This window comes from Scyliorhinus torazame, chromosome 11, assembly GCF_047496885.1.
Source record: "Scyliorhinus torazame isolate Kashiwa2021f chromosome 11, sScyTor2.1, whole genome shotgun sequence".
Lineage (NCBI taxonomy): Eukaryota > Metazoa > Chordata > Chondrichthyes > Carcharhiniformes > Scyliorhinidae > Scyliorhinus > Scyliorhinus torazame.
The window spans coordinates 223,970,794-223,991,045 of NC_092717.1; the positions used below are offsets into that span (position 1 = coordinate 223,970,794).

Below are 20,252 nucleotides of genomic sequence, written 5' to 3' on the forward strand. Positions count from 1 at the left end.
AGAGGAATCAGTTGATAAATTATAGGTAGTATGGACACAAGACTTTGCAGTTGATTCAGGAGTGAATAAACCTAAGGATAGTAACTAATAATTTAATAATCTTTATTAGTGTCACAAGTAGGCTTACACTAACACTGCAATGAAGTTACTGTGAAAATCCCTTAGTCGCCACACTCCGACGCCTGTTTGGGTTCACTGAGGGGGAATTCAGAATGTCTAGTTCACGTAACAAGCATGTCTTTCGGGACTTAAGTGAAAGTGGGAAAACTCTTCCGAAGAAGTTATATTGGACTTGAAACAACTCTGTTTCTCCCTCCACAGACGTCGCCAGACCTGCTGAGTCTATGCAGTGTTTTCTGTTTATATTTCCTATCTCTGGCATCTGCAGTACAATAATAATCGTTATTGTCACAAATATGCTTACATTAACAGTGCAATGAAGTTACTGTGAAAAGCCGCTAGTCGCCACATTCCGGTGCCTGTTCGGGTACACAGGAGAATTCAGAATGTCCAAATTACCTAAAAGCACGTCTTTCGGGACTTATGGGAGGAAACCAGAGTACCCGGACGAAGCCCATGCAGACACAGGGAGAACGTGCAGACTCCGCAGAGACAGTAACCCAAGCCAAGAATAAAACCTGGGATCCTGGTGCTGTGAAGCCATAGTGCTAACCACTATGCTACCAGTATTTTGTTTTTACATAATAAACACCTTTCATTGACCTTCTATTTTGCTCTTATGCAGTATAAAATTGATCACATTTTCCCCTCTCGTTAGCCCTGAAGGAGAGTAATACAGTCGGGAAACATTAACTCTGTTTCTCCACAGGTGCTAACAGACCAGCATTTTCTGTTATTTATTATTATTGAGATTTCAGCATTCCCTTCCCTTGCAGTATAAACTGTTATTTCCTTTACATTCAGTATTCTTGCCGATTGACCTGATGAATCCAAGAGGAAATATCTTCGACAACATCTGTCATTTATCAGCAATGCTCAGCTGGAAACCTTTGGGGTCTCGTCAAAGCCTGACACCAGAAACTGCGAATGCGCATGTTCAGGAAGTGCTCCCCCTCGTGTTGCGGCACAAATTGACGCAGCCTGCCTCCCTCTCTCGCCCCAGTGACAGAGCTGCGCATGCTCGTCGCGTACACGGACGAGTGGGGAGGCGCGGATGCCCACACTCTTTTGACTTCACGCGTGCGCACGCTCCCGGCGTCGGCTGCGCGCACGTTGACGTCCTGCAGTGCCCGAGTGAGGCGGAGGAGCGCGAGTGGAGGAAGGGAAAAAAAAACCCCCAGAGGATCGAATAAGCGCCATCAGGCAGCAAAGTCTCAGAGTGTCACCGCCCCCCTCCCCCCCCCCTCCCGCCCGACAATGGCCAGACTGGAGCAAGTCCTGATCCTCGAACCGCCCGTCGAGCTCAAATTCAAAGGTGACTGACTGACGCTCGCACAACTCTTCCTACATGTAGTTTATTAATGAATAGAACTCTAAACGCTGTGTGTGAGCTGTCCGAGGCGCTCGCTCTCCGCTGCTCACACTCCGCTCGCCCGCCCGGGGTGTGTTGGCTGTGGCCGCCGCCCTGTCTCCGGTGATTGTTGGGGCGCGGGGGGGGGGGGGAGGAGGAGGTGGTGGGGCGTCTGCAGCCGGGACCGGAGCGGGCCTGGGGCGGCCGCCGGCTCTCCTCGGCCCCCGGGAAGCACGGGCGCAGCCGCCATTTTGGGAGCTGACACCAGGCCGCGGCTGGAGCCTCGGATTGTCGCTGCGGCGCCGGCGGCCGGGCTCGGTAGCTGAGTGGGGGTGGGGGGGGGGTCGGCTCGCTCTCTGCCACTCGGGGGATGTTTCAGCTTTGCTCCCAAGTCCGAGCCCGGGGAGGGGGGTGGGGGAGGCATTGCGCCGAGTGGACCCCGCCGTCCGGCCTTTAAAAAAATAAATAATTCCATTGCTGGCCCAGGAGGAGGGTGGGCTCGGCAACCGGCTCTTGGGGGCTGAGGAAAGGTGCGAGACGCCCCCGTCCCCACCATCACTGCCCAGCCAGCACACGGGATTCCGAGGATGAACATATTCTCATCCGAGCTGCATCCTTCAGGCGTGCAGCAATGGTGCTCCGTGTCGAGCAATAACCATCCCTTCAGCGTGCACAAATATTCACCTTCATTTCGAAACAGATCTCTAGAATTGCTATTTATAGTGGGAGTAAAACAATCGATGGTAAACTTTAGCAACTGTATTTTTAAGTAACAAATAACATTAAGTAACTTGCTCAGTGCATAATCTCCTTTCCCTATATAATGGCATAGCCTTTGCTGAATATATTATCGCTCAGCGTTATTGGGGCAGAAATTCTGGACGTTTCTGATTCTGCTTTAAGTATTTCTAGTCATTTTCCCCTTTGATTGTCTAAATCTATTGAATTTGTTGAGACAAAGGGAAATAATCAGGAGGCTTAAAAGTATTGGTAATTGGTTTTCTTCCGTAGTCTTCCACTAGGGAATTTTTACAGAAGGTGTACAATGAGGGCAGTTGATGGTCACATGGATTTAAAAAATATATTACGGTCATTAAAGCTAGATACAGTGTGCATCATAGATTCAGGAGGCTTTGTGAGGACAGCGTAAAATTACCCTTAAGTTTATTTTCAAGTCCAAATGCCAAAATTAGCCTTTGGCTGGTTGAGGAGGAGTAACTTGGTGTGCCACGATATCTTTGGCTACCCAAGTAAGATATTGCCCTGCTAGTCTCTTCGAATCTCCAGCATAGTACTGAGTAGCTCCACCCAAAGTGCCAACGAGGCTGTTGGAACCGCGACTGAGCTGCAATCTCTGCCCTTTGACACCAAGTGGATTATGTTTCTTAAGATCGCTGGCATGACATGATCGTTACATTTTTTTTCCTGCTAGGCTTTATTCCAAAGAACTGATCCAATAAGTAATTTATGCTCGAGTTTATTGCAGATTCCAGATCACATTTAAATTTTGTGCTTTTTATGCTGCTTACTTGCAGACAAATGTGCTTTGTTGAAAACTAATGTGGCGTTTATTGGTAAAAATATTTTTAGTGCCTCATATGAACAATAGCAAGTGAAAAATCAGTCTCAATAGTAAAGACAATGGTAAAGACTGCAGAAGGGTCTTGAGAGATTTATACTTTATTTTCTAATTCAGGTCCTGAAATCATTTAGAAGTGTTTTATCTTCTCATTTGGTGAGACTTTTGCATTGGTTTCCTGAAACTTGTTATATTGTGAAATTGTCCAACCATTAGCTTGCTGAAGTTTTGGGACTTGTATTTCTGTTTTTTTTTTAAACAAAGAGAACTCAGTTTTAAATGATGGAATTTCAAATTTTAAAAATATTGTTTGAGAGAAGTTAACAATTTTGTACCACTTTTCCCCACCCTCCCAAAATGTGCAATTTAACTTGATTTGACCGTAGCCTCTGCACCATAATGAGGAACAGGAAACTTACCACACTTCTCATCCCCACCACCATCAATGGTGGACTTTGGAGTCTGGCACTACCCTGCCTTGCTGCATCTCTCCTCGCCTATTTCTGATCATATCTTTAGTCCCTTTAAATGGGTGGTAGCCTGGTGCTAATGCTACTGGATGAGTAATTCTCCAGAGGCATGATTTCAATCCCATTATATCAGCTGGGTGAATTCAAATTCAATTAATAAATGTGGAATAAAAAGATAGCATCAGTAATTGTGAAACAACTGTATTGTTATAAAAAACCACACAATTGACTAATGTCCTATAGGGTAGGAAATCTATTATACTTAGCTGTTCTGGCCTACATGTGACTCCAGACGCGTTGCGATTTAGTTGACTCTTAACTGCACTGTGAAATAGCTTAGCAAGCCACTCTGTTCTATCAAACCACAATAGAAATGTTGGGGGAAAATAAAACCTAATGGACTCCCAGCGCTGATCTCGATATGAGAAACGGCAAAGTCCTCCTTACTACCATCTGAGGGCTGGTGTCGAAATATGGTGAGCAGTTCTGCAGCTCAAACAAACAACAGCCTACTCAAACTCAATCATACCTTAGCCTATGTCCCAGATTTCCCCATAGCATTATCACTATTGTCGCACTGACAGCACAGGTATGCTGTTGGCAGGGAGTTGTCCTGGGAATCCTCAGTATTGACTCTGGACCCAAAGAAGTTTCATGGCATCAAGTCACAAGCGGGCTGATTACCACCTACTATCCTCCCTCGAATGATAAGCTTGTACTCTCCGATGTTGAACACACCTTGGAAAAAGTACTGAGACTCGTAAGGGCTCAATGTTCTTGAGTGGGGAAGTTCAATGCTATCACCAAGAATGGCTTGGTAGCACCATTACGACCAAATGTGGCTGAGTTCTTCAAGAAATGTATGGCAGACTGAGCCTGTAGCCGATTGTGATAACAAGAGGGATAAGTCCTTATTCTCACCCTGTCTGTTGCAGATGCACCTGTCCATGATAGCATTGGTTGGATTGATGGCACTATTTGTGTGGAAATTAAGTCCCATCCTTTATCATATTGTGTGGCGATTTTACCTTGCCAATGTGATAGAGGAGACTCCACAAATGTCCCGATCTTCAATAAATGTGGCTGACAACTTGTCCGTGCAGGCTTTTCAACCACCTTCAGCCAGAAATGCTGAATGCGTGATCCATTTTTGTCTACGCCTGAGGTTCCCAGCATTACAGGTTAATTCAATTTCATTCACTCCCATGTGATATCAAACAATAATTGAATTAACTAGCTCCAGCAAAGGTTCTGGGCTCTTTATTATTCGTTCTTGGGATCTGAGGGTCGCTGGCAAGGCCAGTATTTGATGCCGCTCCTCAATTACCTTTTGAAAGGTTGAAGTGAACAACTAGAATGGCTGCAGTTCATATGATTTCAGTCTTCCCAATATTGAATTGAATGAATGAAGATCACTTATTGTCACAAGTAGGCTTCAATGAAGTTACTGTGAAAAGCCCCTAGTTGCCACATTCCGGCGCCTGTTCGGGGAGGCTGGACCGGGAATTGAACCGTGCTGCTAGCCTGCCTTGGTCTGCTTTAAAAGTCAGCTATTTAACCCAGTGTGCTAAACCCAATTGCTGCTCCTTCAGTAATGCATGTCAAATAAGCAGTCTGATCTAGCAACATGGGAGGAGTGGGAAAGGTTGTGGTGAGATAGAACTGGATGTTGTCAGCATATGCTTTGCTTTTGGAAGATGTTGCTGAAGATCAGTATGCAGATGAGAACTAGCAGAGATAGATAAGGAAAGACCTTGGGTTATATCAGAGTTAATGGTGTGAGAGCAGGAAGAGAATCACTAAACTACAATTAGATAAAGGATTCAAGTGAGAGCAATATCAACCAGTTGAACACAGTGGTGACGCCTTGGAGGAGGAAGGTGCGGTAAATTGTGTTGAAGGCTGCAGACAGGTTGAGAAAGGTGAGGTGGGATACTTTATCTTTGTCACAGTCACACAGGATGTCATTTGTGGTTTTGATAAAGGCCGTTATGGTCCTCCGGCAGGGATCGAAACCTGATTATGGAATTAGCTTTATATATTTTAGTACAAAATATGCTTTAAAACAATCAAGAATTGATCGAGCAGATCAGATGAATGTGGTTTTAAATTAATCATGAGCTGACTTTCTCAGTACCACAGGAAATGGTTGAAGCAAATAGTATCAATGCATTTAGACACGCATATGAAGGACAAGGGAATTATTTTTCTTTATTCTTTCATGGGATGTGGGCGTCACAGCATTTGTTGCCCTTCCCTGATTATCCTTGAACTGAGGACAGTTAAGAGTCAATCACATTGCTGTGGGTCTGGAGTCACATGTACGCCAGACCAGGTAAGGATGGCAGATTTCCTTCCCTAAAAGACACCAGTCAGTCAGATGATCGTTATCATGGTTACCATTACTGAGACTAAATTAAAATTCTACCAGCTGCTGAGGTGGGATTTGAACCCATGTCCATAGAGCAAGAGGTTGAAGAAAGTTTCAGTAAAATAACCTGTGATAATGGCTAGAGTATTTTCAGAGGAAGATTTAATTTTCAGAGGAAGATTAAGTTTGGTTGCAAAATTCCATGGAACAGAAATGCAATTTGACTTGGTCAGTCACTATAATGAGTGGCCTGATACAAAGTGCTTTTATGTCCCACATCTTTTTTTCTAGAGTAGCACATCCTCTGACTAAGCAATGCCTTTAAAGATGGTATATAATTTGTTTATTTGTGCCCTCCAAGCAGAGGCAAAAATGCAAATACACACCGAAGTTTGCATTGGAGACTGTACAGTCAACGTTCATTGGATTCATCTCCGGAATACGAGGGTTGCCCTAGATGAGAGGCTGACTGAAATAGGCCTAGATTCTTTGGAGTTTAGAAAAATGAGGCACTATTTCATTGAAACCTACATGATTATGAAGGGACTTAGCAGGAACGATTCTGGGAGGCTGTTGCCCCGGCTGGGAAATCTGGGGAGGTGGTGACATAAGAACGAGGAGCAGGCGTAGGCCATCTGGCCCTCGAGCCTGCTCCGTCATTCAATGAGATCATGGCTGATCGTTTTTGGACTCGGCTCCACTTTCCGGCCCGAACACCATAACCCTTCATCCCTTTATTCTTCAAAAAACTATCTATCTTTATCTTAAAAACATTTAATGAAGGAGCCTCAACTGCTTCACTGGGCAAGGAATTCCATAGATTCACAACCCTTTGGGTGAAAAGGTTCCTCCTAAGCTCAGTCCTAAATCTACTTCCCCTTATTTTGAGGCTATGCCCCCTAGTTCTGCTTTCACCCGCCAGTGGAAACAACCTACCCGCATCTATCCTATCTATTCCCTTCATAATTTTACATGTTTCTATAAGATCCCCCCCGCATCCTTCTAAATTCCAACGAGTACAGTCCCAGTCTACTCGACCTCTCCTCGTGATCCAACCCCTTCAACTCTGGGATTAACCTAGTGAATCTCCTCTGCACACCCTCCAGTGCCAGTACGTCCTTTCTCAAGTAAGGAGACCAAAACTGAATCCAATACTCCAGGTGTGGCCTCACTAACACCTTATACAATTGCAGCATAACCTCCCTAGTCTTAAACTCCATCCCTCTAGCAATGAAGGACAAAATTCCATTTGCCTTCTTAATCACCTATTGCACCTGTAAATCAACTTTTTGCGACTCATGCACTAGCACACCAGGTCTCTCTGCACAGCGGCATGTTTTAATATTTTATCATTTAAATAATAATCCCTTTTGCTATTATTCCTACCAAAATGGATAACCTCACATTTGCCAACATTGTATTCCATCTGCCAGACCCTAACCCATTCACTTAACCTATCCAAATCCCTCTGCAGACTTCCAGTATCCTCTGCACTTTTTGCTTTAGCACTCATCTTAGTGTCTTCTGCAAACTTGGACACATTGCCCTTGGTCCCCAACTCCAAATCATCTATGTAAATTGTGAACAGTTGTGGGCCCAACACTGAACCCTAAGGGACACCACTAGCTACTGATTGCCAACTAGAGAAACACCCATTACTCCCCACTCTTTGCTTTCTATTAATTAACTAATCCTCTATCCATGCTACTACTTTACCCTTAATGCCATGCATCTTTATCTTATGCAGCAATCTTTTGTGTGGCTCCTTGTCAAAAGCTTTCTGGAAACCCAGATATACCACATCCATTGGCTCCCTGTTATCTACTGCACTGGTAATGCCCTCAAAAAATTCCACTAAATTAGTTAGGCACGACCTGCCCTTTATGAACCCATGCTGCGTCAGCCCAATGGGACAATTTCCATCCAGATGCCTCGCTATTTCTTCCTTGATGATAGATTCCCGCATCTTCCCTACTACCAATTAGTACCGCTTTCTTCCTACCTCATTTTTTAAACAGTGGTGTCACGTTTGCTAATTTCCAATCCGCCGGGACCACCCCAGAGTCTAGTTAATTTTGGTAAATTATCACTAGTGCATTTGCAATTTCCCTAGCCATCTCTTTTAGCACTCTGGGATGCATTCCATCAGGGCCAGGCGACTTGTCTACCTTTAGCCCCATTAGCTTGCCCATCACTACTTCCTTAGTGATAACAATCATCTCAAGGTCCTCACCTGTCATAGCCTCATTTCCGTCAGTTACTGGCATGTTATTTGTGTCTTCCACTGTGAAGACCGACCCAAAAAATCTGTTCAGTTCCTCAGCCATTTCCTCATCTCCCATAATTAAATCTCCCTTCTCATCCTCTAAAGGACCAATATTTACCTTCACCACTCTTTTTTTGTTTTTTATATTTGTAGAAACCTTTGCTGTCTGTTTTTATATTCTGAGCAAGTTTACTCTCACAATCTATCTTACTCTTTATAGCTTTTTTAGTAGCTTTCTGTTGCCCCCTAAAGATTTCCCAATCCTCTAGTCTCCCACTAATCTTTGCCACTTTGTATGCTTTTTCCTTCAATTTGATACCCTCCCTTATTTCCTTAGATATCCACGGTCGATTTCCCCTCTCTACCATCCTTCCTTTTTATTGGTATAAACCTTTGCTGAGCACTGTGAAAAATCGCTTGGAAGGTTCTCCACTGTTCCTCAACTGTTTCACCATAAATTCTTTGCTCCCAGTCTACCTTAGCTAGCTCTTCTCTCATCCCATTGTAATCTCCTTTGTTTAAGCACAAAACACTAATGTTTGATTTTACTTTCTCACCCTCCATGTGTATTTTCAATTCTACTATATTATGATCGCTCCTTCCGAGAGGATCCCTAACTATGAGATCATTAATCAATCGTGTCTCATTACACAGGACCAGATCTAGGACCGCCTGTTCCCTCGTAGGTTCCATTACATACTGTTCTAGGAAACTATCGTGGATACATTCTATAAACGCCTCCTCAAGGCTGCCTTGACTGACCTGGTTATACCAATCGACATGTAGATTAAAATCCACCATGATAACTGCTGTACCATTTCTACATGCATCAGTTATTTCTTTGTTTATTGCCTGCCCCACCATATTGTTACTATTTGGTGGCCGAAAGACTACTCCTATCAGTGATTTTTTTCGCCTTAATATTCCTGATTTCCACCCAAATGGATTCAACCTTATCCTCCATCGCACTGATGGTGGTATTGTCGCTGGACGAGTAATCCAGAGGCCCAGGATAATGATCTGGGGACCCGGGTTTGAATCCCACCACGGCGGATGATGGAATTTAAACTCAGTAAAATATCTGGAATTAAAAGTCTAATGATAGCCATGAAACTGCTGACATCTAGTTCACTAATACCTGGTCTGGCCTACATGTGACTCCAGACCCATAGCAATGTGGTTGATTCTGAAATGCCCCCTGAAATGGCCTAGCAAGCCACTCCGTTGTATTCAGCCGCTACAATAACCCCAAAAGGGAATGAAACCGGACAGATCATCACGGCACCGACCGAGGCACTGGAAATGACGACGGCAAACCCAGTCCGTCGACCGTGCAAAGTCCTCCTTATTAACATCTGAGGCTTGTGACAATGTTGGAAGAGTTGTCTCACCGACTCGTCGAGCAACAGCCTGTCATAGTCATATTCGCCGAACCATCATTTACAGACACCACTATTACCATTCCTGGGTATATCCTTTCTCACTGGCAGGACTGACTCAGCAGAGGTGGCGGCACAGTGGTATACAGTTGGGAGGGAGTTGCTGTGGGAGTCCTCAACCATCAACTCTGGACCCCATGAAGTCTCATGGCTTCAGGTTAAACATGGGCAAGGGAATCTGCTGATTACCATGTACCGTTCACCATTAGCTGATGAATTAGTACTCCTCCATATTGAATACCACTTGGAGGAAGCACTGAGGGTGGCAAGGGCACAGAATATACTTTGGGTGGGGCACTTAATGTCCATCACCAAGAGTGATCGGTAGTATCACCACAGACGAAGCTGGTTGGGTCCTAAAAGAAAGCTGCTAGACTGGGACTGCAGCAGGTAGTGAGGGGGTCACCATTGATCAGAAACTGAACTGGACTAGCCATGTGGCTACCAGAGCACGTCAAAGGCTAGGAATCCTACTAAGTAACTCACCTCTTGACTCCCCAAAGCCTGTCCACTATGTACAAGGCACAAGTCAGGAGTGTAATGGAATACTCTCCACTTGCCTGAATGTGTGCAGTTCCAACAACACTCAAGAAGCTCAACACCATCCAGGACAAAGAAGCCCGCTTGATTGCTCCCCCTTCCACAAACATTCAATCCCTCCACCCCGAAGAACAGTGGCAGCCGTGGTGTGTGCTGTCTACAAGATGCACTGCAGTAACTCGCCAAGTTTCCTTTGGCAGCACCTTCTAAACTCACAACCACTACCATCTAGAAGGACAAGAGGAGAAGATACTTGGGAACCCCACCACCTGGAGGTCCCCTCCAAGTCATTCACCATCCTGACTTGGAAATATTACGCCACTCCTTCACTGTCGCTGGGTCAAAATCCTGGAGCTCCTTCCCGAACAGCACTGTGGGTATACCTACACCTCAGGAACTTCAGGGGTTCAAGAAGGCAGCTCACCACCATCTTCTGAAGGACAACCAGGGATGGGCAATAAATGCTGGCCTAGCCAATGACACCCACAACCTATAAATGAATTTTAAAAAGTCAGTTTCAGGATGAGGAGCTGATCATTTAAGAACCGTAATGAGAAATGTCTTCACTTACTGGGTTGTGACTTTTTGAAATTCTCTACCGAAAAAGGTAGTAGATGCCATGATTGAATATGTTTAAGACTGAGACAAATTTTGGGATGCTCAGGCAAAAGAGGAATATGGGGAAAAGTAGAGGCGAAGTTCAAGATCGGTCCTGATCAGAGTGAATTGCGGAGCAGGCTCGATAGGCAGTATGTTGTAGAACAACGTAATAGCTGAGTAGGTCTTGGAGTGAAATAAGGTAGCTCTGCTGATTTCTGCTTAACAGCCTAGCCTTTTCCCCCCTCTCGCCTCCCCAGGAAAGTATATGTAGTGCCGTTTGCAGTCTTGGGGTGACCGGAAAGACTCTACAGCCACTGTTGTACTTTTGAAGTGTAGTAACCATTTGAAATGTCGGAAACTCAACAGTCAATTTCCACCAGCAAGGCCAAAAGGGAGGAACCGTGTATTTTAAAGGAGCTGCGAATCAGCCATTCTTCCTGTTTTATTTAAGCAGTGTTGGGATTGCTGTATTAGATTTTTTTCAGTTTCCTGAGCAACTGCAGTTAGCCTTCAACAGGCCTCAGAATTTGTCTTTTCGAGCATTTCCTCAAAGGAACTAATTGAATAAGTATAAGATCAATTGTCTGCTTTGATCTGGTGTGTCTCTAAAAGACCAGGTTTAAAAAAAGTAATGCCAATTTATCTGTGGACAACATTTCTCTAGGTCTGATATACTCATTAGGAAAAGGTTGCCAAAATTTAAAAATGTAAAAACTCCCTTATAACATAGGAACAGGAGAAAGCCATTCACATCTCGAGCCTGTTCTACCATTCAGTTACACCATACAAGTTATGTAACTACTATTTGCATTTATATAGCACCTTTATTGTAATATGTTCCTGGTGCTTTGCAGTAGTGTTATTGAACAATGTTAGGCCAGGTATGCGCGCACAGTGACAATAGGCTAGGTAACCACAAGCTTGGTCAAAGAGATACCTTTCAAAGGGAGTCTTAAAGGAGCAAAGGAAATGGAAAGCCTGAGGTGCTTGCCAGGGAGAATGATGGAATTGTTGGCCAGGAAGCAGACTTTTTGATCGGGCACCAAAATGACAGCTTTCATTCAGTACTGGCAATTTTGTGACTAAGGTGTCAAGAGGTGGAAGAGACCGAGAGCTGCGTGTGTATCTGGAAACTGGAGCTATGATTATGGATTACGTGGCTCAGGGTAGCATGCAAACAATGACAGGGAGGGGGCAAAGGATCAATCCTTGGAAGGGGGAGGCGTTGACATGGGAGGTAATGGTTCATGAGCAAAAATAAAATCCACTGCAGGAAATTCTCTGGTTGCAACAGGATAGATAAGGATGAAACCAGACAAGTGCAGTCCCATGTAGCTGGATGACAGCGAGGGATCTTGGAGTAGTATTTCATGATTAACTGTGTCAAAGACTGCAGGCTGGTCAAGGAGACTGAGGAGGGATAGTTGGCCATTGTAACTGTCAACAAAGGTTTTCTTTCTGACTTTTGAAAGAACCCAATGCCAGGGTGAAAATCTGATTGGAGGGATTCAAACTTGGGAGCCCTGGGAAGTTTGTAAGAATGGAGAGATCCTAGGTTGGGTTTTGAGCAGAGGGATATTATGGTAGTCTCCTTGTTTGAGGATGTCTAAACTGTAAGTGATTTAGCTAGCTGGGCGGGCTAGCTCACGGAAGCGCAGTGGGGGGGGGGGGGGGGGTACATTTCTTTGTTCTTTGTTGATTTCATCATCTGTGGATCCTGTTGTGATTAAATAATCCAATGTGGAATCAGCACAGAGGCGCACAAGACTGACAATTCATATTGACACTGGTGTGAAGAATTTCTGCATCTTCTCTTACTATTGGCCTTCCTCTGGTAATGTTGGATGTTGTGAGTTTGGCGTAAATGGTCCTTGGAACAGGCTGAACCAAACTTCAGTGCTGGTCTCCACTTGGCTGCCATGTTTTCCCAAGAGAGATTTGTCGGTAATGGGATAATGATGGTAGATTTAAAGGAAAGGTGGAAAGTAACTGGGGACTGTAATGCTGACTGACCTAGGAGTCAGGAAGAGAAGTTGAGTGGTCAGAGGTTTAGTGGGAGTCAGGTATAGAGAGCAAGAGGTGGATTTTATCGACAAGATGAGCTTCAAGACGTAGTTGGGGTGGGTAGGAGGAGACGGGCGTTAAACTAGAGAAAGATGCAAATTCAGGGCTGGGGTAAGGGGGGAAACCTTTGAGGAAATATGTTCTAGTGGACTTCGTAAGGGAGGGAAGCAGCAGAGGCAGCTGAATGGATGACCTTTTGGTCTCAACGACAAAACATGGAAACATGAGCTTATCACACTGTTGAAGGTGAAGATGGCAGGTGATGTTGGAGTATGTTTGTACGAGCGGGGGTGGGGAGGGAACAATAGGCGGGAGACTATGGGGGCCACCAAGCTAGCTGGGCGGGCTAGCTCACGGAAGCGCAGTGGGGGGGGGGGGGTGCATATGTTCGGTTTATCAAAGGGGTTGGGTTACAGAGTGTTGTTACTAGGGGAGGGGAGGGGGGGAAATATTCTGCTGACGAGGGAGGGACTTGGGCCAAGGGACAGAGAGGAGGTTGGGGACGGAGGCTGCCTGGGGGCGGGCCGGTGGAGGCGCGGAGCATGGGCTGGAGGCAGTCCAAAAAAGGGGATGGCTGATCGGCGAAGAGGGGAGCAGTGAGCCCCCCCACTAGGCTGATCACCTGGAATGTACCCCAGCTGTGGTAGTGGAGTTGAACACTTTAGGAACTTTCAAGCGGTTATTGGATAGGCATATGGAGTGCACTAGAATGATTGGGAGTAGGTGATTTGATCTTAGTTTCAGACTAGTTCGGTACAAGATCATGGGCCGAAGGGCCTGTACTGTGCTGTACAGTTCTATGTTCTATGTGATGGTGGTTTAAGAAGATGATGAAGAGAAGTTGAGTGATCATTTTTAGGTTCATAGAATAGAATTTACAGTGTAGAAGGAGGTCATTCGGCCCATCGAGTCTGCACCACCCCCTAGAAAGAGCACTCCACTTAAGCCCAAGCCTCCACCCTATTCCAGTAACCCCACCTAACCTTTTGGACACTAAGGGCAATTTAGCTTGGCCAGTCCACCTAACCTGTACATCTTTGGACTGGGAGGAAACCGGAGCACCCAGAGGAAACCCAGGCAGGCAAGGGGAGAAAGTGCAAACTCCGCACAGATAGTAACCCAAGGCCGGAATAGAACCTGGGACCCTGGAGCTGTGAGGCAACAGCACTAACCACTGTATCACAGCCACCCTAGATGGCTTTAAAAATGGGCAGTTTCAGTGATATAGAGCATTTCCTAGTCATGCTTAGAAGTGGTCCAACCATGTTTGATGATGAATGGCTGAACTGTTGTTGATATTTGCAGCGATTGGTTCTGAAGGGAGCAGAGTTGAAGGGTCTACTGGGGAATGATTTGGATGGGAAAGAGTAATAGCGGAATCAAAAGCATCAGCTTTGGTGGAGAGGGTGTGATTTAATAAATTCATAGCTGCTGAGCTGTCAAAATAAGTTGGAAAGCCAAAGGCTAGATGGTTGGGAAATTGAGCGGAGCAGTAAGTGACTCTAGTTTTTTACATGGTCAGACACAGCAAGAAGTGGACTTGAGAGTGCAAGGAGAATATGGGTAGAGAATTATGCAAGAAAATAATCAGATTACATGTAGCACAGTGGTTAGCACAGTTGCTTCGCAGCTTCAAGGTCCCAGGCTTGATTCCCGGCTTGGGTCACTGTGCAGAGTCTACATGTTCTCCCCGTGTCTGCGTGGATTTCCTCCGGGTGTTCCGGTTTCCTCCCACAGTCCAAAGATGTGCAGGTTAGGTGGATTGTCCATGCTAAATTGCCCTTGGGTTAGGTGGATTTACTGGGTTATGGGGTGGAGGGTGGGCTTAAGTAGGGCTCTTTCCAAGAGCCGTTGCAAACTTGATGGGCTGAATGGCCTCCTTCTGCACTGTAAATTCTATGACTGTCCTTAAGAAAAATACATTGAAAAATACATTGAAATGCATTTGTAAAATACAAACAAAATGTAGCTGGTGAACAAATGGTCCTTGATCGCTTATGCAGAGGGTTCTAATGAAACATGCAGTCTGAACAAGATTTTGCAGATTAACATATATTTTGCTGAAGTTAAGATGGATCAGAACCACTATATCTGGATTGCCACTGGGGTTTTCCAACGTAACTACCAAGCTGTTCATGGAAAGTCTTAAATATTGGAAACGGCAACCCCGTTAATCATCATTTAATGTTCATAAGCAGTGTAATGCCATGGAGCACATTTTGTGTTTGACTTACGTGAATTGGCACTTGGTGTGGAAATTGGACTGATTCAAAAGATGGTGTTGGTTCACTTGTAATTTTTGAATCCAAAAATCTCAATTCTGTTAATGAAATTTAGATTAAACAGAAGTGGTTATGCAAGAAAACTTGACCTGCAGAAAAATACTTTTCACGTCACTTCGGTACATGCGACAATAAATCAAATCAAATTATTTCTCCATGTTGTAAAACGTACTGCTTAAGTACTGCTGGTGCTTGTTTGGATGGAGCGAAGAAACAGAAAGAGGCAGCAAACATTGGTGGGAGTTGTTTATAGGCCACTAAACTTAGTGGTACTGTTGGGCAGAATATACATCAGGAAATCCGATCTGCCTGTAACATGGAAATACAGTAATAGGCAACTTCAATTTCCAGATAGACTAGGGAAACATAATTAGCATTAATGCTGTGGAGCTGAATTCCTGGAGTGTGTTCGAGATGGATTTCTGAATCTGTTGAAGAACCAGTTAGGGATTGGGCTATTTTAGATTTACTATGTAATGAGAAAGGGCTAATTAATAACTTTGCTGTAAAAGTGCCTTTAGGAAATAGTGACTATAATATGATTGAATTTACAATAGATTTGAAAATGATATAGTTCACTGAGACTAGTGTCTTAAATCTGAACAAAGGAAACTATGAAAATATGAGGGTCGAGTTGGCTATGGATTGGGAAAATACTAAAATATTTGATGGTTGATAGGCAATGGCTGGGAAGTGTTACATGGTCTACAACATTATATGTTCCTCTAAGACACAAACCCAACAGGAAAGGTGAGTCAACTGGCTAAAAGAAGAAGTTAGACACATTAGATCTGTGGCTTTGTGAGCTTGCCAGAAAAGGAGGACCAAGAAATTGGTAAAAAAGGAAAGAGTATACGAATGCAAGCTAGTAAGAAATATAAAAGCGGTCTGTAAAAGCTTCTTTAGGCATGTGAAGAGAAAAAGATTAGCAAGGACAAGTGTGAGTCTGCGAACAGATGGAGACAGGAGAATTTAATATATAAATAGTAGAGAAACTAAACGTTTACTTGTGTTCAGGGGCAAAGATACATAAATTCTCCGAGAAATATAAGGGAACCAAGGGGGTTGTGAAAATGAGGAACTGAAAGAAATTAGTATTAATAAAGAGGTAGTGCTAGAAAAATTATTGGATTGAGGGTTCATCAATCTGATAAGTTGCATCCCAGAGTGTTGGAGGTTATAGAGATAGTGGTGGTATTGGCGGTTAGCGTTCAAAATTCTATAGATTCTGGAAAGGTTCCTGCCGACTGGAAAGTAGAAACTGTAACCCTGCTATTTAAGGGATGGAGAGAGAAAATGGAGAAAACAGACTTGTTAGTTTGACGATAGTAGGGAAAAGGTTAGAATTTATTCTAAAGGATGTGATATCGCGACACTTGGAAAATAATATAATTGGGCAGAGTCAACAGATTTATGGAAGTGAAATCATATTTGACAAACCTATTGAAGTTTTTGAGGATGTTTCCTGTGACATAGATAAAGGAGAACCAGTGGATGTGGTGTATTTGGATTTTCAGAAGGATTTTGATAAGGTCCCACACAGGTTAGTGATTAAAATTAGAGCACATGGCATTGGACGTAATGCACTTCTTTTTTTTTTTGTTAAATATTTTATTGAAAATTTTTGGTCAACCAACACAGTACATTGTGCATCCTTTACACAATATTATAGCAACACAAATAACAATGACCTATTTTATAAACAAAAAATGAATAAATAATAAATAACAAAAATGAAAACTAGCCCTAATTGGCAACTGCCTTGTCACAAGTAACACTCTCCAAAAATATAATTTAACAGTCCAATATATAATTATCTGTAGCAACGACCTATACATACTATACAGTATATATTAACAACCCTGAGAGTCCTTCTGGTTCCCCCCCCCCCCCCCCCGATCCTGGGCTGCTGCTGCTGCCTTCTTTTTCCCATTCCGTCTATCTTTCTGCGAGGTATTCGACGAACGGTTGCCACCGCCTGGTGAACCCTTGAGCCGACCCCCTTAGAACGAACTTAATCCGCTCTAGCTTTATAAACCCCGCCATGTCATTTATCCAGGTCTCCACCCCCGGGGGCTTGGCTTCTTTCCACATTAGCAATATCCTGCGCCGGGCTACTAGGGACGCAAAGGCCAAAACATCGGCCTCTCTCGCCTCCTGCACTCCCGGCTCTTGTGCAACCCCAAATATAGCTAACCCCCAGCTTGGTTCGACCCGGACTCCTACTACTTTTGAAAGCACCTTTGTCACCCCCATCCAAAACCCCTGTAGTGCCGGGCATGACCAAAACATATGGGTATGATTCGCTGGGCTTCTCGAGCACCTCGCACACCTATCCTCCACCCCAAAAAATTTACTGAGCCGTGCTCCAGTCATATGTGCCCTGTGTAATACCTTAAACTGAATCAGGCTTAGCCTGGCACACGAGGACGACGAGTTTACCCTGCTTAGGGCATCTGCCCACAGCCCCTCCTCGATCTCCTCCCCCAGCTCTTCTTCCCATTTCCCTTTTAGTTCATCTACCATAGTCTCCCCTTCGTCCCTCATTTCCCTATATATATCTGACACCTTACCATCCCCCACCCATGTCTTTGAGATCACTCTGTCCTGCACCTCTTGTGTCGGGAGCTGCAGGAATTCCCTCACCTGTTGCCTCGCCAAAGCCCTCAGTTGCATATACCTGAATGCATTCCCTTGGGGCAACCCATATTTCTCGGTCAGCGCTCCCAGACTCGCGAACTTCCCATCCACAAACAGATCTTTCAGTTGCGTTATTCCTGCTCTTTTCCACATTCCATATCCCCCATCCATTCCCCCCGGGGCAAACCTCTGGTTGTTTCTTATCGGGGTCCCCCCCAAGGCTCCAGTCTTTCCCCTATGCCGTCTCCACTGTCCCCAAATCTTCAGTGTAGCCACCACCACTGGGCTTGTGGTGTAGTTCCTCGGTGAGAACGGCAATGGGGCTGTCACCATAGCCTGTAGGCTAGTCCCCCTACAGGACGCCCTCTCTAATCTATTCCACGCCGCTCCCTCCTCCTCTCCCATCCACTTACTCACCATTGAAATATTAGCGGCCCAATAATAGTCACTTAGGCTCGGTAGTGCCAGCCCCTCCCATATCCCTGCTACGTTGTAAGAATCCCTTCCTCACTCTCGGGGTCTTCCCGGCCCACACAAAACCCATGATGCTCTTTTCAATCCTTTTAAAAAAAAGCCTTCGTGATCACCACCGGGAGGCACTGAAACACAAAGAGGAATCTCGGGAGGACCACCATCTTAACCGCCTGCACCCTCCCTGCCATTGACAGGGATACCATATCCCATCTCTTGAAATCCTCCTCCATCTGTTCCACCAACCGTGTTAAATTTAACCTATACAATGTGCCCCAATTCTTAGCTATCTGGATCCCCAGGTAACGAAAGTCCCTTGTTACCTTCCTCAACGGTAGGTCCTCTATTTCTCTACTCTGCTCCCCTGGATGCACCACAAACAACTCACTTTTCCCCATGTTCAATTTATACCCTGAAAATCCCCAAACTCCCCAAGTATCCGCATTATTTCTGGCATCCCCTCCGCCGGGTCCGCCACGTATAGTAGCAAATCGTCCGCATACAAAGATACCCGGTGCTCTTCTCCTCCCCTAAGTACTCCCCTCCACTTCTTGGAACCCCTCAATGCTATCGCCAGGGGCTCAATCGCCAGTGCAAACAATAATGGGGACAGAGGGCATCCCTGCCTTGTCCCTCGATGGAGCCGAAAATATGCAGATCCCCGTCCATTCGTGACCACGCTCGCCACTGGGGCCCTATACAACAGCTGCACCCATCTAACATACCCCTCTCCAAAACCAAATCTCCTCAACACCTCCCACAAATAATCCCACTCCACTCTATCAAATGCTTTCTCGGCATCCATCGCCACTACTATCTCCGTTTCTCCCTCTGGTGGGGCCATCATCATTACCCCTAACAACCTCCGTATATTCGTGTTCAGCTGTCTCCCCTTCACAAACCCAGTTTGGTCCTCATGGACCACCCCCGGGACACATTCCTCTATTCTCATTGCCATTACCTTGGCCAGGACCTTGGCATCTACATTTAGGAGGGAAATAGGTCTATAGGACCCGCATTGTAGTGGGTCCTTTTCCTTCTTTAAGAGAAGCGATATCGTTGCTTCAGACATAGTCGGGGGCAGTTGTCCCCTTTCCTTTGCCTCATTAAAGGTCCTCGTCAATACCGGGGCGAGCAAGTCCACATATTTTCTATAGAATTCGACTGGGAATCCATCCGGTCCCGGGGCCTTTCCCGCCTGCATGCTCCTAATTCCTTTCACCACTTCTTCTACCTCGGTCTGTGCTCCCAGTCCCACCCTTTCCTGCTCTTCCACCTTGGGAAATTCCAGCCGATCCAAGAAGCCCATCATTCTCTCCCTCCCATCCGGGGGTTGAGCTTCATATAATTTTTTATAAAATGTCTTGAACACTCCATTCACTCTCTCTGCTCCCCGCTCCATCTCTCCTTACTCATCCCTCACTCCCCCTATTTCCGTCGCTGCTCCCCTTTTCCTCAATTGGTGTGCCAGCAACCTGCTCGCCTTCTCCCCATATTCGTACTGTACACCCTGTGCCTTCCTCCATTGTGCCTCTGCAGTGCCTGTAGTCAGCAAGTCAAATTCTACATGTAGCCTTTGCCTTTCCCTGTACAGTCCCTCCTCCGGTGCTTCCGCATATTGTCTGTCCACCCTCAAAAGTTCTTGCAGCAACCGCTCCCGTTCCTTACTCTCCTGTTTCCCTTTATGTGCCCTTATTGATATCAGCTCCCCTCTAACCACCGCCTTCAACGCCTCCCAGACCACTCCCACCTGGACCTCCCCATTATCATTAAGTTCCAAGTACTTTTCAATGCACCCCCTCACCCTTAGACACACCCCCTCATCTGCCATTAGTCCCATGTCCATTCTCCAGGGTGGGCGCCCTCCTGTTTCCTCCCCTATCTCCAAGTCCACCCAGTGTGGAGCGTGATCCGAAATGGCTATAGCCGTATACTCCGTTCCCCTCACCTTCGGGATCAATGCTCTACCCAGCACAAAAAAGTCTATTTGCGAGTAGACTTTATGGACATAGGAGAAAAACGAGAACTCCTTACTCCTAGGTCTGCTAAATCTCCACGG

The 20,252-nt window shown here is 45.3% G+C and overlaps 1 protein-coding gene across 1 annotated transcript in view; it reads left to right on the forward strand.

Annotated features, from left to right (window-relative positions):
• The first annotated feature begins 1,279 nt into the window (after positions 1 to 1,279).
• Positions 1,280 to 20,252, forward strand: part of vapal (VAMP (vesicle-associated membrane protein)-associated protein A, like) — a 152,180-nt gene continuing 133,207 nt past the window's right edge. The window contains exon 1 of the mRNA XM_072468372.1: positions 1,280 to 1,435. Within this exon, the coding sequence (XP_072324473.1) occupies positions 1,378 to 1,435 (58 nt within the window). The 5' untranslated portion in view covers positions 1,280 to 1,377. The remainder of the gene's footprint in view (positions 1,436 to 20,252) is intronic.